At 40.4% G+C, this 17,485-nt stretch overlaps 1 protein-coding gene across 1 annotated transcript in view; it reads right to left on the bottom strand.

The window, feature by feature from the left end:
* lasp1 (LIM and SH3 protein 1) overlaps nucleotides 1-7,828 on the bottom strand; it is a 74,532-nt gene extending 66,704 nt beyond the window's left edge. The window contains exon 1 of the mRNA XM_061905455.1: nucleotides 7,476-7,828. Coding sequence (XP_061761439.1) covers nucleotides 7,476-7,544 — 69 coding nt within the window. The 5' untranslated portion in view covers nucleotides 7,545-7,828. The remainder of the gene's footprint in view (nucleotides 1-7,475) is intronic.
* Nucleotides 7,829-17,485: the final 9,657 nt, after the last annotated feature.

Genomic DNA, 17,485 nt, shown 5'->3' with positions numbered 1-17,485 from the left:
ATATTTTCGTGTCTTTCCCGCTATCTGCGGTTGGGCTGTAAAATTAAACGAGATCACGATTTTAGCTGCTAAGATTTATTGAGGGTGATCGTCGGCAATATTAACATTTAAAAAGCAGGCTCCCCCGCATATCAATTTAAGTATTTTCACAACCAACAGTCAACCAATCACCATAGGGTGACGGAAAAACAGTGGACTTATGTAAGAGGGAGCAAGAGTATGTGAGAGGGTGACTGACAGTTGATCAGCTGGTGGCATGTAGCTCCCTAAATTATTCGGAAAATGAAATGCATTGTTACATTGGTGCCCTTCTTTCACGTAGAGTGACCCACATTTCAACCCCGTAAAATGTGGGTCACGCATGTCTCGCTGTTCTCTCGGCATCCTCAGAAATGCTCTTGCACGTATGAACCTATAAACCAACAATCTGCAAGGCAAAGCTGCGTTGGTGTGCATGTCCAAATAAATTGTCGAGTTGCGGCGACAAGTTAAGCACTAAAAACACTTTCTTTCTTTCTTCAACCGCAATAATTTGCCCGTGACACATGATTAATCATCCAAATAGAGTTGCTCATACAGCAGGCCACCAACCACCTGCTATAAAAGCTAGGGTGCCCAAAGTACAAACTACCGTAACATCAACCGTGCACAGAGGGACCCCATATCCATCCACTTCTCAAAGATGCACATAAGTAATGGATGTAATAACCTACAATACAGTGTGTTCCTTGTATAGTATCTGCCTTTTATGCATAATTTTATTTTTTCACTAATGATTGCATTTTATGAACACACTCCTCAATGGCATATTTATTTTTAGTTAGGCCTTTGTCTTGTCATTAATAATCGTGATTTCAATATTGCTAAAACAATTATTGTGATTATTATTTTGGCCATAGTCATGCAGTCCTGATCTGCCGGTATAACCTGAATGTGAAAGTTGACCAACATCTTGGTTTATGGCCACAACCTTTCACTATACAAGTTAGAGGCATGATTTATAATATAGAATTAACTTATAGCAACTAAGAGGCGATGCAGCAGCTCACCGTCTCAATATTGTCAATATGGCAGCATACGCTAGTGAGCTCTTTGTGATCACGGCGCTAATACTTGGTTAATATTCAGGTCACAAAATACAAATGGGAGTATTGTTGGATATTTTTATAGGGTTTTATAAGCGGAATAGTGTTCTCTCATTAGCCACCTCGTACCTGCCGTATTTCACAAATTAGAATGCATTAAAAAAAAAAAGATATGCAGAAAACGGATGGATGGGTATATGTTCTTGTCTTACATAAAGTGTGAATGGTGGGCATAATTCCCCCAAAATTGCATTTCCACTTTTATGTGTTGAACAAAAGCCAAACAGAGAAGGAAAAGTACCAACGACAAGAAGCTGAGCAGAATTTGCTTCCTGTCTTTTTCCTGCAGCCGAAGACACACTCCCTCTGCTGGGCCCAGCCCGGCTGGACGGAATGCAGCTGTCAGACAAACAAGCCTTTGTGGGTTGAGACGGTGCACATAAAATGCAAGGAAAAAAGCCTGTCAGGTGAGGACATTCAACAAGCGACTGAGAATACAAACATCAGCGGCAGTAGAAGAAGAAGAAGAAGAAGAAGAAGGAGAAGGAAAAGAAGGCGGCTCCACTCTTTACCTGAGATAAGTCGTAAATAAAACAAGCACACCAACTGAGGGGTGGAAAGAGAGGGGTTGTTTTGGCGTTCCTCTGGAAGGGAGTGAGCACTGATGCGGAATGACAGCGAAGACATACGGCGTGGAGACGGCACTGCAGGCCTCGAACGGAGCACGTTTTATGGGAGGGGAATGTCTGCAGAATGTGCTTCATCTCGGGGCCAGATTCCACAGCGCACAGAGGCTGCACTCGCGGCAGCGCTTCAATAAGCAGCTTTCCGGCAGAGCACGACTGCATTTTTTAGCCCTTGCCAGTGTGACCAGGGACCTTTGAGGGAAGCAGAACCAACACCGCCGTCTGAAGCACTTTGGGGGAAAGCATTAGTCACGGTGCATCTAAGAAGAACGCAACCGAGCAGGGGGGCTGATGTTACTGGAAGATAATGCGTCGCGTTCTCGTCTGTCAACAAACAAGCAGCTCTGGACAGGGATCGATTTCCAACGGCGATTCAGACATCCATTAGACGAATAATCTGCTAGCCTAAAGCGCTGTTGCAAGAAACAGACCGCACCCACATCTGAAGTTAAGCATGCTTTCTGCTGCATGCTGTGGCTTGTGTCTTACGTACTGCAAAGTTGCACAGAACACAGAAGTGAACATAACTAAAAAAAAATTATGTAAAAGTACTAATCACCTCTTAATCTAACAGAAGATTATGCAGCTCTGTTATGATCCAGTGTTGGGATTGGATAACATTGAGTACATTTTAGTGACCCACATATTGCAAAGTTGCACTAGCACAGAAGTGAACATAAATGGAACAGTCATTTTTAAAGTACTAATCAACAAGTTATAATTCAACAGAGGATCATGCAGTGTTGATATACTCCACTGTTGGGATTGGCCATCAATTATTAGATTTACCACCCGACTATCAGATTAGTTTTATATTCCCGATACAATACCGAGCCTTGAGTATTGGCCAATGCCAATACCGATCTGATACGGTATCAGCAGGAATCTTACTTTCTTTCCTTAATTTGTAATGTGCAATGTTAGAAAATGTAGGTATAAAACAACACAACACTATTATTTGTTGATCGTCTGAAATGAATATATGCTGTCTTTAAATTAATGTGGAGTGGTAATTGATTTGAAGTAAGTTGAATGAGGCGGACACGTTTGTCACAGGCTACTTTCTAATGTGCTTCTGCTTTGTAGACTTTGTACATGTAAGTAATATGCTATAATAATTATTTGATACTTGTTTATATTGACAAATGTGCTGTTTTAAAGTGCTATTTTTCAATTAAGCCAAAGGGGTGCTCAAAAAAATCAATTTTCATCAAAATTCTTATTTATACTACTTCAAAATTATTATTATGTATTTTTTAAGAATCTATTTATATTTTTAGGTCATCCCCATGCTTACTCGCTTCACGTCTACATCATATTGCAAAGTTGCACTTGCACAGAAGTGAACATACATTTTTAAAGTACTATTTAAGTGAATTAGTGAAGTGAATTATATTTATATAGCGCTTTTCTCTAGTGACTCAAAGCGCTTATACATAGTGAAACCCAATATCTAAGTTACATTTAAACCAGTGTGGGTGGCACTAGGAGAAGGTGGGTAAAGTGTCTTGCCCAAGGACACAACAGCAGTTACTAGGATGGCGGAAGCGGAGATCGAACCTGAACCCTCAAGTTGCCGGCACGGCCACTCTACCAGCCGAGCTATACCGCCCCATTTAAGGTCCCGAGTTCAATCCCAGGCTCGGGCTCTTTCTGTGTGGAGTTTGCATGTTCTTCCCGTGACTGCGTGGGTTCCCTCCGGGTACTCCGGCTTCCTTTCACCTCCAAAGACATGCACCTGCGGATAGTTTGATTGGCAACACTAAATTGGCCCTAGTGTGTGAATGTGAGTGTGAATGTTGTCTATCTCTGTTGGCCCTGTGATGAGGTGGCGACTTGTCCATGGTGTACTCCGCCTTCTGCTCGAATGCAGCTTAGATATGGCTCCAGCACCCCCCGCGACCCCAAAAGGGACAAGCGGTAGAAGATGGATGGATGGACATTATGGAGGTCATCCCCATGCTTACTTGCTGCACGTCTACATCATATGTCAGCAACCAAATGATACATCAGGTTAACCAAGTAGAGGCTAGGCTCCAGCACCCCCCAACGACCCCAAAAGGGACAAGCAGTAGAAAATGGACAGAGGGGATGGATGATAACATTTTTGTCACTTACTTATTGCAAAGTTGCACTTGCACATAAGTACACATAAATGGAACAATCATTTTAAAAGAACTAATCAACACGTTATAATCTAACAGAGGATCATGCTCCAGTGTTGGGATTGGACACCATTGATTAAATTGGATTGGTTCGCAGCAGTGTGAAGCGACTGGGGTGGGAATCAGCACCTCTAAGTCCGAGTCCATGGTTCTAGCCCGGAAAAGGGTGGAGTGCCATCTCCGGGTTGGGGTGGAGACCTTGTCCCAAGTGGAGGAGTTTCAAGTACCCAGGAGTCTTGTTCACGAAAGACGGAAGAGTGAGATCAACAGGCGGATCGGTGCGGCGTCTTCAGTAATGCAGACGCTGTATCGATCCGTTTTGGTGAAGAAGGAGCTGAGTCGAAAGGCAAAGCTCTCAATTTACCGGTCGATCTACGTTCCCATCCTCACCTATGGTCATGAGTTTTGGATTATGACCGAAAGGACAAGATCACGGGTACGAGCGGCCGAAATGAGCATGGCTAACGTTAGCTGAGGCAGGTGGAGCAAGCAGAGCGGAGCCAGTTGAGTGACGTTACAAGAGAGAGAAGGTGCGAAACTGATCACAAAAGAAGGAAGAACAATTAATGCCCAAAAAAACAGCAGGGGTTCTATCATCTGGCGGTGGTTTGGCTTCAAGCGGGAAGATATTCAGCAGACAACAGCAATATGCAAGGTATGCAGCAGAAGTGTTACTACAAAAGGTAACAGCACTACTAATTTTTTCTTTCATTTAAAAAGTCACCCGCAAAAGAATGAAGAGTATTTAATAAATAGTTTTGTTCAATTGACTTAGTTGTGATTTCCCTCTGTGCATGAAAGTTTAAAAGTAGCATATATTAATGCAGTATGAACAAGAATGTTTTAATGTACACATAGTATCATCATACTGCTGTGATTATATGCATCAGACACACGGCCCACAATTAAATATGAAGATTAGATGTTAGTGCGGCCAGTGAGTTTTATATGAATGCCCTTTATTAGCATCACGCATACAATTCCTCCCGATTTGTCCGGGAGACTCGCGGGTTTTACAGTGACTATTCCGTCAGATGTCTGCTGAGTAAAACCCATTCAACAAATATAAGGGCGTGCTACGATGACGCTGTCATTAATGACCTCCACAACCTGTACAAACAGTTTACCAGTCAGGTCACGTGTTGTATGTGGCTTCTGCCGACGGACACATGTGACTGCAAGGCATTCTTTTTCAACAGCCATACATGTCAAAATGTGGGTGCCAGTTTAAACAACTTTAACACTGTTACAAATATGCGCCACACTGTGAACCCACACCAAACAAGAATGACAAATACATTTCGGGAAAACATCCACACTGTAACACAACATAACAAATACCCAGAATACCATGCAACCCTAACAATTCCAGGCTATATTATACACCCCGCTAGCACCAACCCGCCCCCTCCTGCGTCGGTTGAGGTGGGCGGGGTATATAATGTAGCCTGGAAGATTCAAGGTTACATGGGATTCTGGGTATTGGTTGTGTTGTGTTTATGTTGTGTTACAGTGCGGATGTTTTCCCAAATTTGTGTTAGTCATTCTTGTTTGGTGTGGGTTCACAGTGTGGCGCATGTTAGTAAGAGTGTTAGTTGTTTATATCACAACCCTCAGTGTAACCTACATGGCTGTTGAACAAGTATGCTTTGCAATCGCTTGAGGATTGTAATTGGGGTTTCACATAATATGTGACTGGCCGGCACGCACATAGTGTTGCGTAAAAGCGGGCACAATTACAAGTATTAGAAGATAGACTTAGCCTTTTTTTTTTAGACTTTTAGACCTCCTTTTTATTGTTTATTGTCATTCAAATTTGAACTTTACAGTACAAATAAGAACGAAATTTCGTTGCATTAGCTCTTGGTAGTGCAGGATAAAATATTTTAAAAAAGCAATAAGGTGCAGATATAAATAAATAGATTACTGTACAGATAAATACATTGCGGCTTCACGGTGGCAGAGGGGTTAGTGCGTCTGCCTCACAATACGAAGTTCCTGCAGTCCTGGGTTCAAATCCAGGCTCGGGAACTTTCTGTGTGGAGTTTGCATGTTCTCCCCGTGAATGCGTGGGTTCCCTCCGGGTACTCCGGCTTCCTCCCACTTCCAAAAACATGCACCTGGGGATAGGTTGATTGGCAACACTGAATTGGCCGTAGTGTGTGAATGTGAGTGTGAATGTTGTCTGTCTATCTGTGTTGGCCCTGCTATGAGGTGGCGACTTGTCCAGGGTGTACCCCGCCTTCCGCCCGATTGTAGCTGAGATAGGCGCCAAAAGGGAATAAGTGGTAGAAAATGGATGGATGGATGGATAAATACATTGCACTTTTTCCACATGGTCCATGTTTATGGATGTATGTTATATTGTCTTTTTTATTACAGAGAGTTAATCCATTTTGGGGGGGATTGAGGGGATGATTTAATTATGATGCGTTCAAGAGTCTTACGGCCTGAGGGAAGAAGCTGTTTCAGAACCTGGAGGTTTTGCTACGGAGGCTGCGGAACCTCTTCCTAGAGTCAAGCAGTGAAAACAGTCCTTGGTGGGGGTGGGAGGAGTCTTTCTGAGCCCTGGTCAGGCAGTGGCTTTTTGCGATCTCCTGGATAGGAGGAAGAGGAGTCCTAATAATCTTTTCTGCCGTCCTCACCACTCTCTGGAGAGACTTCCAGATGTTATGGACACTGCCATCACGGCCGGCCCCTCAACGTTGCCGTCCGAGTGAAAATCACAGTATGCAAACCTCAGACAATTTTAGGGAAAGGCACTGAGGTCAGAAATCTCCTGGGAAATTCGGAAAGTTTACAGCTGAGCCACACCAGAGTAGTTTAAGTGGCTACGGAGCCGCGGGTTGCCGACCACAGATGGATGATTAGATTGACCGCCTGAGTGTTAGATTAGGTTGTGGACTGAAAGTGAATCTTGACAAGCTAATCATGCCTCACTGGGATTAAAATCAGACTGCACCTATAACAGGCGTGGACACCGCTCCCCCCCGCCGATGGCACCCATGAACAGGAAGTGACCACATCAGATTTGTTCAACGATGACAAAATATGCCTTTAAAGATAAAAAAGAGGGCATTTTAAATCAATGCAAATGTCAAGGGGTTACTTTACGGCGCCGGGGTAACGGTTTCGATCGGTTGCTATCAAAGTACAGGCCCAGACCAGCTCAGCCCGGCCCCTCGCTCGTTAGGAGACGCCGTATAGGTTTGAAAGAAAAAAAAAACACCACACGGAACGAATAAAGCATTAAACGTCAAATTTAGACGCCATATTTTGTTACGAATGTAGCGAAACTGGGAGTGATTCGGTGCCGTTAAGCCCAGTTAGCTCAGCGGTTAGCTGGCCGTGCTAGCGATGTAGATACCTGTTCCCTTCAGGCAGCTCCATTCATTCACAAAAAAAAAAAAAAAAAAAAGCGCAAGGTGTTTTTTTTTTGTTTTTTTAGCGAGACGGAACAAAGGCAGCGATTGAGAAATATATTTCCAAACAATTCTTTAAAGAAGAATGGTAAGTAAAAAACATGTCCGTCCACTTACCTTATCCAGACAATTGACTTTTTCCGTGGGGTAGACGACTCGGTTACATCTGTTACACAGCGGATTCATGTTGAAGGAATGCTCGTCTTTAGCTTGCTAGCACCACCAACGACACTGCCGTTTGGGTTTTATTTGGGGGTGGGGGGGCGTCGTGTCCCTTCGAGTCGGCAACACAGGAGAGGCTCCAAACACGGTGTAAAGGTTCCAGCGGGGAATAAAAGCTGCGGTTGTTGTCGCGGTCGCCGCACCACAGCTGGCTGTCAGTCCTGACTCCTCACTAACAGGCAGGCGGGCAGCGGACACGGCGGGCGCGATCACGGCGCCTCCCTCTTCCCCCTTTGCCTCTCAACGCGCGCTCCCGACCAGAGAGGGCGGCGGACGGATCGACCCGAATGTCGACATTGTCGATACCGGGATAATATCGAAAACGATACTGGTTTGACGAGGGCAATCACTTGAGACAAATATATGTTTTTAGTGCAGTTTTTTAGTCAATGCCAAAATTCCATAAACACACAAACATGTTTTTACTCTCGCCCAACAATTTAAAGTAAAGTTAAAGTACCAATGATTGTCACACACACTCATACTAGATGTGGCGAAATTATTCTCTGCATTTGACCCATCACCCTTGATCACCCACTGGGTTGTGAGGGGAGCAGTGGGCAGCAGCGGTGCCGCACCCGGGAATCATTTATGGTGATTTAACCACCAATTATAATAATAATAATAATGTACCATATGTACCGGCAAGAAATCTGCGTTCAAAGGACTCCGGCTTATTAGTGATTCCCAAAGCCCAAAAAAAGTATGCGGGCTATAGAGCGTTTTCATTCCGGGCTCCAGTACTCTGGAATGCCCTCCCGGTAACAGTTCGAGATGCCACCTCAGTAGAAGCATTTAAGTCTCACCTTAAAACTCATTTGTATACCCTAGCCTTTAAATAGACTCCCTTTTTAGACCAGTTGATCTGCCGTTCCTTTTTTTTTTTTCTCCTATGTCCCACTCTCCCTTGTGGAAGGGGTCCGGTCCGATCCGGTGGCCATGTACTGCTCGCCTGTGTATCGGCTGGGGACATCTCTGCGCTGCTGATCCGCCTCCGCTTGGGATGTTTTCCTGCTGGCTCCGCTGTGAACGGGATTCTCGCTGCTGTGTTGGATCCGCTTTGGACTGGACTCTCGCGACTGTGTTGGATCCATTATGGATTGAACTTTCACAGTATCATGTTAGACCCGTTCGACATCCATTGCTTTCGCTTTCGTCCTCTCCAAGGTTCTCATAGTCATCATTGTCACCGACGTCCCACTGGGTGTGAGTTTTCCTTGCCCTTATGTGGGCCTACCGAGGATGTCGTAGTGGTTTGTGTTGTGGTTTGTGCAGCCCTTTGAGACACTAGTGATTTAGGGCTATATAAGTAAACATTGATTGATTGAATTCCAACCCTTAATGCAGAGTGCCAAGCAGGGAGGTAATGGGTCCCATTTTTATAGTCTTTGGTATGACTCGGTCGGGATTTGAACTCACAACCTACCGATCTCAGGCCGGACACTCTAACCCAGGGGTAGGAAACCTATGGCTTGCGAGCCAGATGTGGCTCTTTTGATTACTGCCTCTGGCTCTCGGATAAATCTGAGCTGACATTACTTAACATGATAAGTAATGAATAATTCCACTAGTAATCAAAGTGTTGAAAATACTGTTAAAAAAAAACATGCTCATGCATTTGAATCCATCCATCCTTTTTCTACCGCACTTGTTCAAGAAGTTGCATTAAGGGTAAGAAGTGATTGATTTATTATTGTTTAATTTAGGGCTTGTCCTTCTGGGGGTTCTTCAGACCAACTTGAAAGCCTGATTCAGGGTTACAATATTTTTTATTTTTCAATAAGTCTCTCAGTTGCTTTCCAGCAATTGTCTTTTTCTCTTTCGTTTTCGCTCTCGCTCTGGCTCCAGCCCCAAACCCGTCTCTCCTCCTGGCAGATGCTTCTAAACAGAGCGACAGGTGATTAGATAAAAAAGCCCAGGTGGGCCGTCTACGCACCTGTCGCTGATTTCAAGGCCGGTCCTGGCAACACCCCGCTTCGCTGCAGGCCGCAGGCCACGCCCCCACCACAGTTAGCTTCAGAATACCATTGTTACTACAAATAATAAGAGACCTATTATACTCTAGAAATGTTGGTCTTACTTAGAAATGCACGCGTTTAGTTGTGTTCAGTGTTAAAAAAAATATCATATGGTTCTTACGGAAATACATTTTTTAAATATTTGGATTCTTGGCTCTCTCAGCCAAAAAGGTTCCCGACCCCTGCTCTAACCACTAGGCCACTGAGTAGGATTTGCGGGTTGATTAGCAACACTAAATTGGCCCTAGTGTGTGAATGTGAGTGTGAATGTTGTCTATCTGTGTTGGCCCTGCGATGAGGTGGCGACTTGTCCAGGGTGTACGCCACCTTCTGCCCAATTGCAGCTGAGATAGGCTCCAGCAGCCCCCGCTACCCCAAAAGGGACAAGTGGTAGGAAATGGATGGCTGGATGGATGGATGGAGTAAAAAAAAAAACCTTCACAGGTGAAAAAAATAAAAATCTTTCATCCATCCATCCATCCATCTTCTTCCGCTTATCCGAGGTCGGGTCGCGGGGGCAGCAGCCTAAGCAGGGAAGCCCAGTCTTCCCTCTCCCCAACCCCTTCGTCCAGCTCTTCCCGGGGGATCCCGAGGCGTTCCCAGGCCAGCCGGGAGACATAGTCTTCCCAACGTGTCCTGGATCTTCCCCGTGGCCTCCTACCGGTTGGACGTGCCCTAAACACCTCCCTAGGGAGGCGTTCGGGTGGCATCCTGACCAGATGCCCAAACACCTCATCTGGCTCCTCTCAAAGTGGAGGAGAAGCGGCTTTACTTTGAGTTCCTCCCGGTTGGCAGAGCTTCTCACCCTATCTCTAACGGAGAGCCCCGCCACCTGGCGGAGGAAACTCACCTCGGCCGCTTGTACCCGGGTACAAGTGGCCGAATAAAAATCTTAGAAATGAAAAAAAAAATACAAGTATGAGAACGATTTTTGAAAAAAAAAAATTTTGCACCATAAAAAGTGTGAATGTGAGTGTGAATGTTGTCTGTCTATCTGTGTTGGCCATGCGATGAGGTGGCGACTTGTCCAGGATTTCCTCCGCCTTCCGCCCGGTTGTAGCTGAGATATGCTACAGCGCCCGCTACGACCTCAAAGGGAATAAGCAGTAGAAAATTGATGGGTGGGAAAAAAACTATTTTTAGGTATAAAAACTATTTTCTGCAGCTACAAAATGATTTGCAAGTATAAAATCAATTTTATACCAAAAAAAACTGAACAAAATTGATTTGAAGAGGGCAATCGCTTGAAACAAATATGTTATTAATGCAGGGGTGAAGTCACTGCCAAAATTTCACAAACACACAAAAATGTTTTTACTCACGCCCAACAATTTGCAAGTAAATGTATATATGTGTATGTATATATGTATATATATATATATATATACATACACATATATATATATATACATATATATATATATATATATATATATATATATATACATATATATATATATATATATATATATGGAAGGAAAAAAAACATTCTACAAATAAAAAAAGATTCGCAAGTATGAAAATAGTTTTCTGTAAGTAAAACAACGATTCACAAGTACAAAAAAAACTATTTTTTAACATAAGCAAAAAATATAAGTATAACAACAATTTTCTCCAGCTGAAAAAGGATTTGCAAAAATAAAATCAATTTTCTTCAAATAAAAAAAAGAAGTTTTTACTCATGCCCTACAATTTGCAAGTTAAAACAAAGAAATTCTGGAAGTAAAAAACGATTCGCAAGTGAAAAAAAAAAAAATTTGCAAGTAAAATAACATTCGGAAGTATGAAAACAATTCTTTGTGAGTAAGACGAGTCACAAGTAAGAAGAAAACCTATTTTGCAACATAACAAAATATTTTTAAGTATAAAAACAATTGTCTGCAGCTACAAAAGGATTTGCAAATATAAAATACATTTTCTTCAATAAAAAAGAAACAATATTGGTTTGACGAGGGCTATCACTTTAGACAAATATATGTTTTTATTGCAGGGGTGAAGTCACTGCCAAAACTCCACAAACAGACAAAAATGTTTGTACTCACGCCAAAAAATTTGCAAGTAAATCAAAAGAAATTCTGGAAGTAAAAAAACGATTCGCAAATGAAAAAAAAAAAAACATTTTGCAAGTAAAAAAAAACATTTGGAAGTATATAAAAACTATTTTCTGTATGTAAAACAACAATTCACAAGTATAAAAAAACTATTATGCTACATAAAAAATATTTTTAAGTATAAAAACAATTGTCTGCAGCTACAAAATAATTTACAAATATAAAATAAATTTTCTTCAATAAAAAAAACAATATTGGTTTGACGAGGGCTATCACTTTAGACAAATATATGTTTTTAATGCAGGGGTGAAGTCACTGCCAAAACTCCACAAACAGACAAAAATGTTTGTACTCACACCCAAAAATTTGCAAGTAAATCAAAAGAAATTCTGGAAGTAAAAAAACGATTCGCCAGTGAAAAAAATAAACATTTCGCAAGTAAAAAAAACATCTGGAAGTATAAAAACTATTTTCTGTAAGTAAAAACGATTCACATGTACAAAAAAACTATTATGCAACATAAACAAATATTTTTAAGTATAAAAACAATTGTCTGCAGCTACAAAACGATTTTGCAAATATAAAATCAATTTTCTTCAATAAAAAAAACAAAAACAATACTGTTTTGACGAGGGCTATCGCTTTAGACAAATATATGTTTTTACTGCAGGGATGAAGTCACTGCCAAAACTCCACAAACAGACAAAAATGTTTGTACTCACGCCCAAAAATTTGCAAGTAAATCAAAAGAAATTCTGGAAGTAAAAAAATTAATCACAAGTGAAAAAAAGAAAATATTTGCAAGTAAAAATAAACTTTTGGAAGTATAAAAACTATTTTCTGTATGTAAAACAACGATTCACAAGTACAAAAAACTATTATGCAATATAAAAAATATTTTTAAGTATATAAACAATTTTCTGCAGCTTCAAAAGGATTTGCAAATATAAAATCAATTTTCTTCAATAAAAAAAAAAACAATATTGGTTTGACGAGGGCAATCACTTTAGACAAATTTATGTTTTTAATGCAGGGATGAAGTCACTGCCAAAACTCCACAAACACACAAAAATGTTTGTACTGACGCCCAAAAATTTGCAAGTAAGAACAAAGAAATTCTGGAAGTAAAAAAACGATTCGCAAATGAAAAAAAATAAACATTTTGCAAGTAAAAAAAAACATTTGGAAGTATATATAAAAACTATTTTCTGTATGTAAAACAACAATTCACAAGTATAAAAAAACTATTATGCTACATAAAAAATATTTTTAAGTATAAAAACAATTGTCTGCAGCTACAAAAGGATTTGCAAATATAAAATCAATTTTCGTCAATAAAAAAATAATAATATAGGTTTGACGAGGGCTATCCCTTGAGACAAATATATGTTTTTAATGCACGGGTGAAGTCACTGCCAAAACTCCACAAACACACAAAAATATTTGTACTGACACCCAAAAATTTGCAAGTAAAAACAAAGAAATTCTGGAAGTAAAAAAAAGGATTCGCAAGTGAAAAAAATAAACATTTCGCAAGTAAAAAAAACATTTGGAAGTATATAAAAACTATTTTCTGTATCTAAAACAACAGTTCACAAATACAAAAACTATTATGCAACATAAAAAATATTTTTAAGTATAAAAACAATTGTCTGCAGCTACAAAAGGATTTGCAAATATAAAATCAAATTTTCTTCAATAAAAAAACAACAATATTGGTTTGACGAGGGCTATCCCTTGAGACAAATATATGTTTTTATTGCAGGGGTGAAGTCACTGCCAAACTCCACAAACACACAAAAATGTTTGTACTCACGCACAAAAATTTGCAAGTAAAAACAAAGAAATTCTGGAAGTAAAAAAATGATTCGCAAGTGAAAAAAATAAACATTTCGCAAGTAAAAAAAACATCTGGAAGTATAAAAACTATTTTCTGTAATTAAAAACGATTCACATGTACAAAAAAACTATTATGCAACATAAAAAAATGTTTAAGTATAAAAACAATTGTCTGCAGCTACAAAACGATTTTGCAAATCTAAAATCAATTTTCTTCAATAAAAAAATAATAATATAGGTTTGACGAGGGCTATCACTTTAGACAAATATATGTTTTTAATGCACGGGTGAAGTCACTGCCAAAACTCCACAAACACACAAAAATATTTGTACTGACGCCCAAAAATTTGCAAGTAAAAACAAAGAAATTCTGGAAGTAAAAAAAAGGATTCGCAAGTGAAAAAAATAAACATTTCGCAAGTAAAAAAAACATTTGGAAGTATATAAAAACTATTTTCTGTATCTAAAACAACAGTTCACAAATACTAAAACTATTATGCAACATAAAAAATATTTTTAAGTATAAAAACAATTGTCTGCAGCTACAAAAGGATTTGCAAATATAAAATCAATTTTCTTCAATAAAAAATAATAATATTGGTTTGACGAGGGCTATCACTTGAGACAAATATATGTTTTTATTGCAGGGTTGAAGTCACTGCCAAAACTCCACAAACACACAAAAATATTTGTACTGACGCCCAAAAATTTGCAAGTAAAAACAAAGAAATTCTGGAAGTAAAAAAAAGGATTCGCAAGTGAAAAAAATAAACATTTCGCAAGTAAAAAAAACATTTGGAAGTATATAAAAACTATTTTCTGTATCTAAAACAACAGTTCACAAATACAAAAACTATTATGCAACATAAAAAATATTTTTAAGTATAAAAACAATTGTCTGCAGCTACAAAAGGATTTGCAAATATAAAATCAATTTTCTTCAATAAAAAATAATAATATTGGTTTGACGAGGGCTATCACTTGAGACAAATATATGTTTTTATTGCAGGGTTGAAGTCACTGCCAAAACTCCACAAACAGACAAAAATGTTTGTACTCACCCAAAAATTTGCAAGTAAATCAAAAGAAATTCTGGAAGTAAAAAACCATTCGCAAGTGAAAGAAATGAAATATTCGCAAGTAAAAAAAAGCATTTGGAAGTATAAAACTATTTTTCTGTAAGTAAAAACGATTCATAAGTACAAAAAAACAATTTTGCAACATTAAAAAATATATGATTGATTCCATACTTCTACTCTTGTGTTCATATAAAAAGAACACTTCACTGCTTTGTGAAGTAAATTATATTTATATGGCGCTTTTCTCTAGTGACTCAAAGTGCTTTACATAGTGAAACCCAAAATCTAAATAACATTTAAACCAGTGTGGGTGGAACTGGGAGCAGGTGGGTAAAGTGTCTTGCCCAAGGACACAACGGCAGTGACTAGGATGGCGGATATGCAGGATTTTAGCTGCCTAACTCCCTTCCCTCTGTTGCTAGATATCTGGAGATGTATGTTGTAATATGGATATGTGCTTTGCTTTGGAGGTTTTTTCCCACTCCAGACTGGGCCACCTTAGGAGCGCAGTCTAGATTGTATTTTTTTTACTCATCCTTCCCCAGCGTTGACCTTTTTCCCATCTTTTACGGGGCGCCTTATCAGCATTCTTGTTTTGTAACACTGTACACCATGGGTGTCAAACTCTGGCCCTGTGTAATTTAATTTGGCCCTTGAGGCAATATCAAATCAACATTAGAGCTGGCCTGCCGGTAACACCACATTCACCGCTGATACTCATACTTGCCAACCCTCCCGATTTTCCCGGGGGACTCCCGCAGTTTAGTGCTCTTCCCGAAAATCTCCCAGGGCAACCAGTCTCCCGATTTCCACCCGGACAACAATATTGGGAGCGTGCCTTAAAGGCACCGCCTTTAGCGTCCTCTACAACATGTCGTCATGTCGTCACGTCCTCTTTTCCTCCATATAAACAGCGTGCTGGCCAAGTCACATAATATATGCGGCTTTCACACACACATACTTGGTCAACAGCCATACAGGTCACACTGAGGGTGGCCGTATAAACAACTTAAACATTGTTATAAATATGCATCACACTGTGAACCCACACCAAACAAGAATGACAAAACACATTTCGGGAGAACACCCGCACCGTAACACAACATAAACGCAACAGAACAAATACCCAGAACCCCTTTCAGCACTAACTCTTCCGTAACGCTTCAATATACACCCCTCCGCTACCATCAAACCCCGCACACCTCATTTTTATTTTATTTTCGAATTTATTAGCCTGCGGAAAAACGTATTGTTGATATTTACCTCAGAAGGCTGCAAATAGAAAAGAGGCATTCATTTTTTTAATTTAATATACCACCGATTTTTTTTCGTTTGTTTTTTGAAAGTTGATTTTGCACTATTACGTTATATAAGCTCTGCCTTCTCCATGGGAGGAAGCCGGAGTACCCGGAGGGAACCCACGCAGTCACGGGGAGAACATGCAAACTCCACACAGAAAGATCCCGAGCCCGGGATTGAACCCAGGATTACTCAGGACCTTCGTATTGTGAGGCAGATGCACTAACCCTTGTACCACCGTGCTGCCCTATTTATGTCTTGCTTATTCATTATTCATTGCAAAACTTGTTTGGGTCACTATTAAAAGGTTAATTTGTTCAATCTTGGCCCGCGGCTTTGTTCCGTTTTAAATTTTGGCCCACTCTGTATTTGAGTTTGACACCCCTGGTTTACACTGTTTGTTTGTCTAATCTTGAATAGGTTTGTGCTGAAAACAAAGTTTCGTTGTACTTGTGCAATGACAATAAAGACCTATCCTATCCTTTCCTATATTCCACAACCAAATATACAAGACTTTGATTGTGTCTTGTTTTGCCAACCTCTTTTTTTATGTGTGTGACATATTCAAGGTCCAACAAATCTGATTTTTTTTTGGTTCCATCTGTTCTGTATTGCATGGCTGTGCAGTCATTGACAGGCCACAGGGATGGAGGGATGGAGGCAGGAGGAGGTTGAAATAATTCAAATGCTCTCACGTTTGCACACAACTGCTATGTTGGACTGTAAGAGGTATCAACGTGTGTTTAGACTGACACCTGCTGCTGATACGCTTGCTACACCTGACATGTTTCATGCATTCACTTCCTATTGTCACTTTTGTATTCTGACCTAATTGTTTATTAAACACACAATAAGCCATCCAGAGTACTTAAACACATCCTAATAATATTAAATAACAGATACATTCAAAGTGGGCTTCACGGTGGCAGAGGGGTTAGTGCGTCTGCCTCACAATACAAAGGTCCTGCAGCCGTGGGTTCAAATCCAGGCTCGGGATCTTTCTGTGTGGAGTTTGCATGTTCTCCCCGTGAATGCGTGGGTTCCCTCCGGGTAGTCCGGCTTCCTCCCACTTCCAAAGACATGCACCTGGGGATAGGTTGATTGGCAACACTAAATTGGCCCTAGTGTGTGAATGTTGTCTGTCTATCTGTGTTGGCCCTGTGATGAGGGGGCGACTTGTCCAGGGTGTACCCCGCCTTCCGCCCGATTGTAGCTGAGATAGGCACCAGCGCCCCCCGCGACCCCAAAAGGGAATAAGCGGTAGAAAATGGATGGATGGATGGATACATTCAAAATGTTCTCATTTTGTAACCATTTGATTTTTTTTTTAGCACGAACCGATTATCTCATCCTTTTCTGTGTTCTTCCTTTTAATTTCATTCATGGATTATGCCACGGGCCTGTTAAAAAAAACAAAAAACCAGCTGCATTCCTGGTTTGCAAATTGGACACCAATTTTCTACTTCCGATACAATACTGATATTGGAGCCTTGAGTATTGGCGAATGCCAATATCGATCTGATACGGTATCAGCAGGAATGGTACTTCCTTTCATTATTTTGTAATGTGCATTGTTAGAAGAGGTAGGTTTAAAAAAAACACTACACTATTAGTTCTTG

The sequence above is a fragment of the Nerophis ophidion genome, linkage group LG07 (assembly GCF_033978795.1).
Source record: "Nerophis ophidion isolate RoL-2023_Sa linkage group LG07, RoL_Noph_v1.0, whole genome shotgun sequence".
Lineage (NCBI taxonomy): Eukaryota > Metazoa > Chordata > Actinopteri > Syngnathiformes > Syngnathidae > Nerophis > Nerophis ophidion.
The sequence above is the reverse complement of the archived record's forward strand: the minus strand, read 5'-3'. Positions and strand labels throughout refer to the sequence as shown.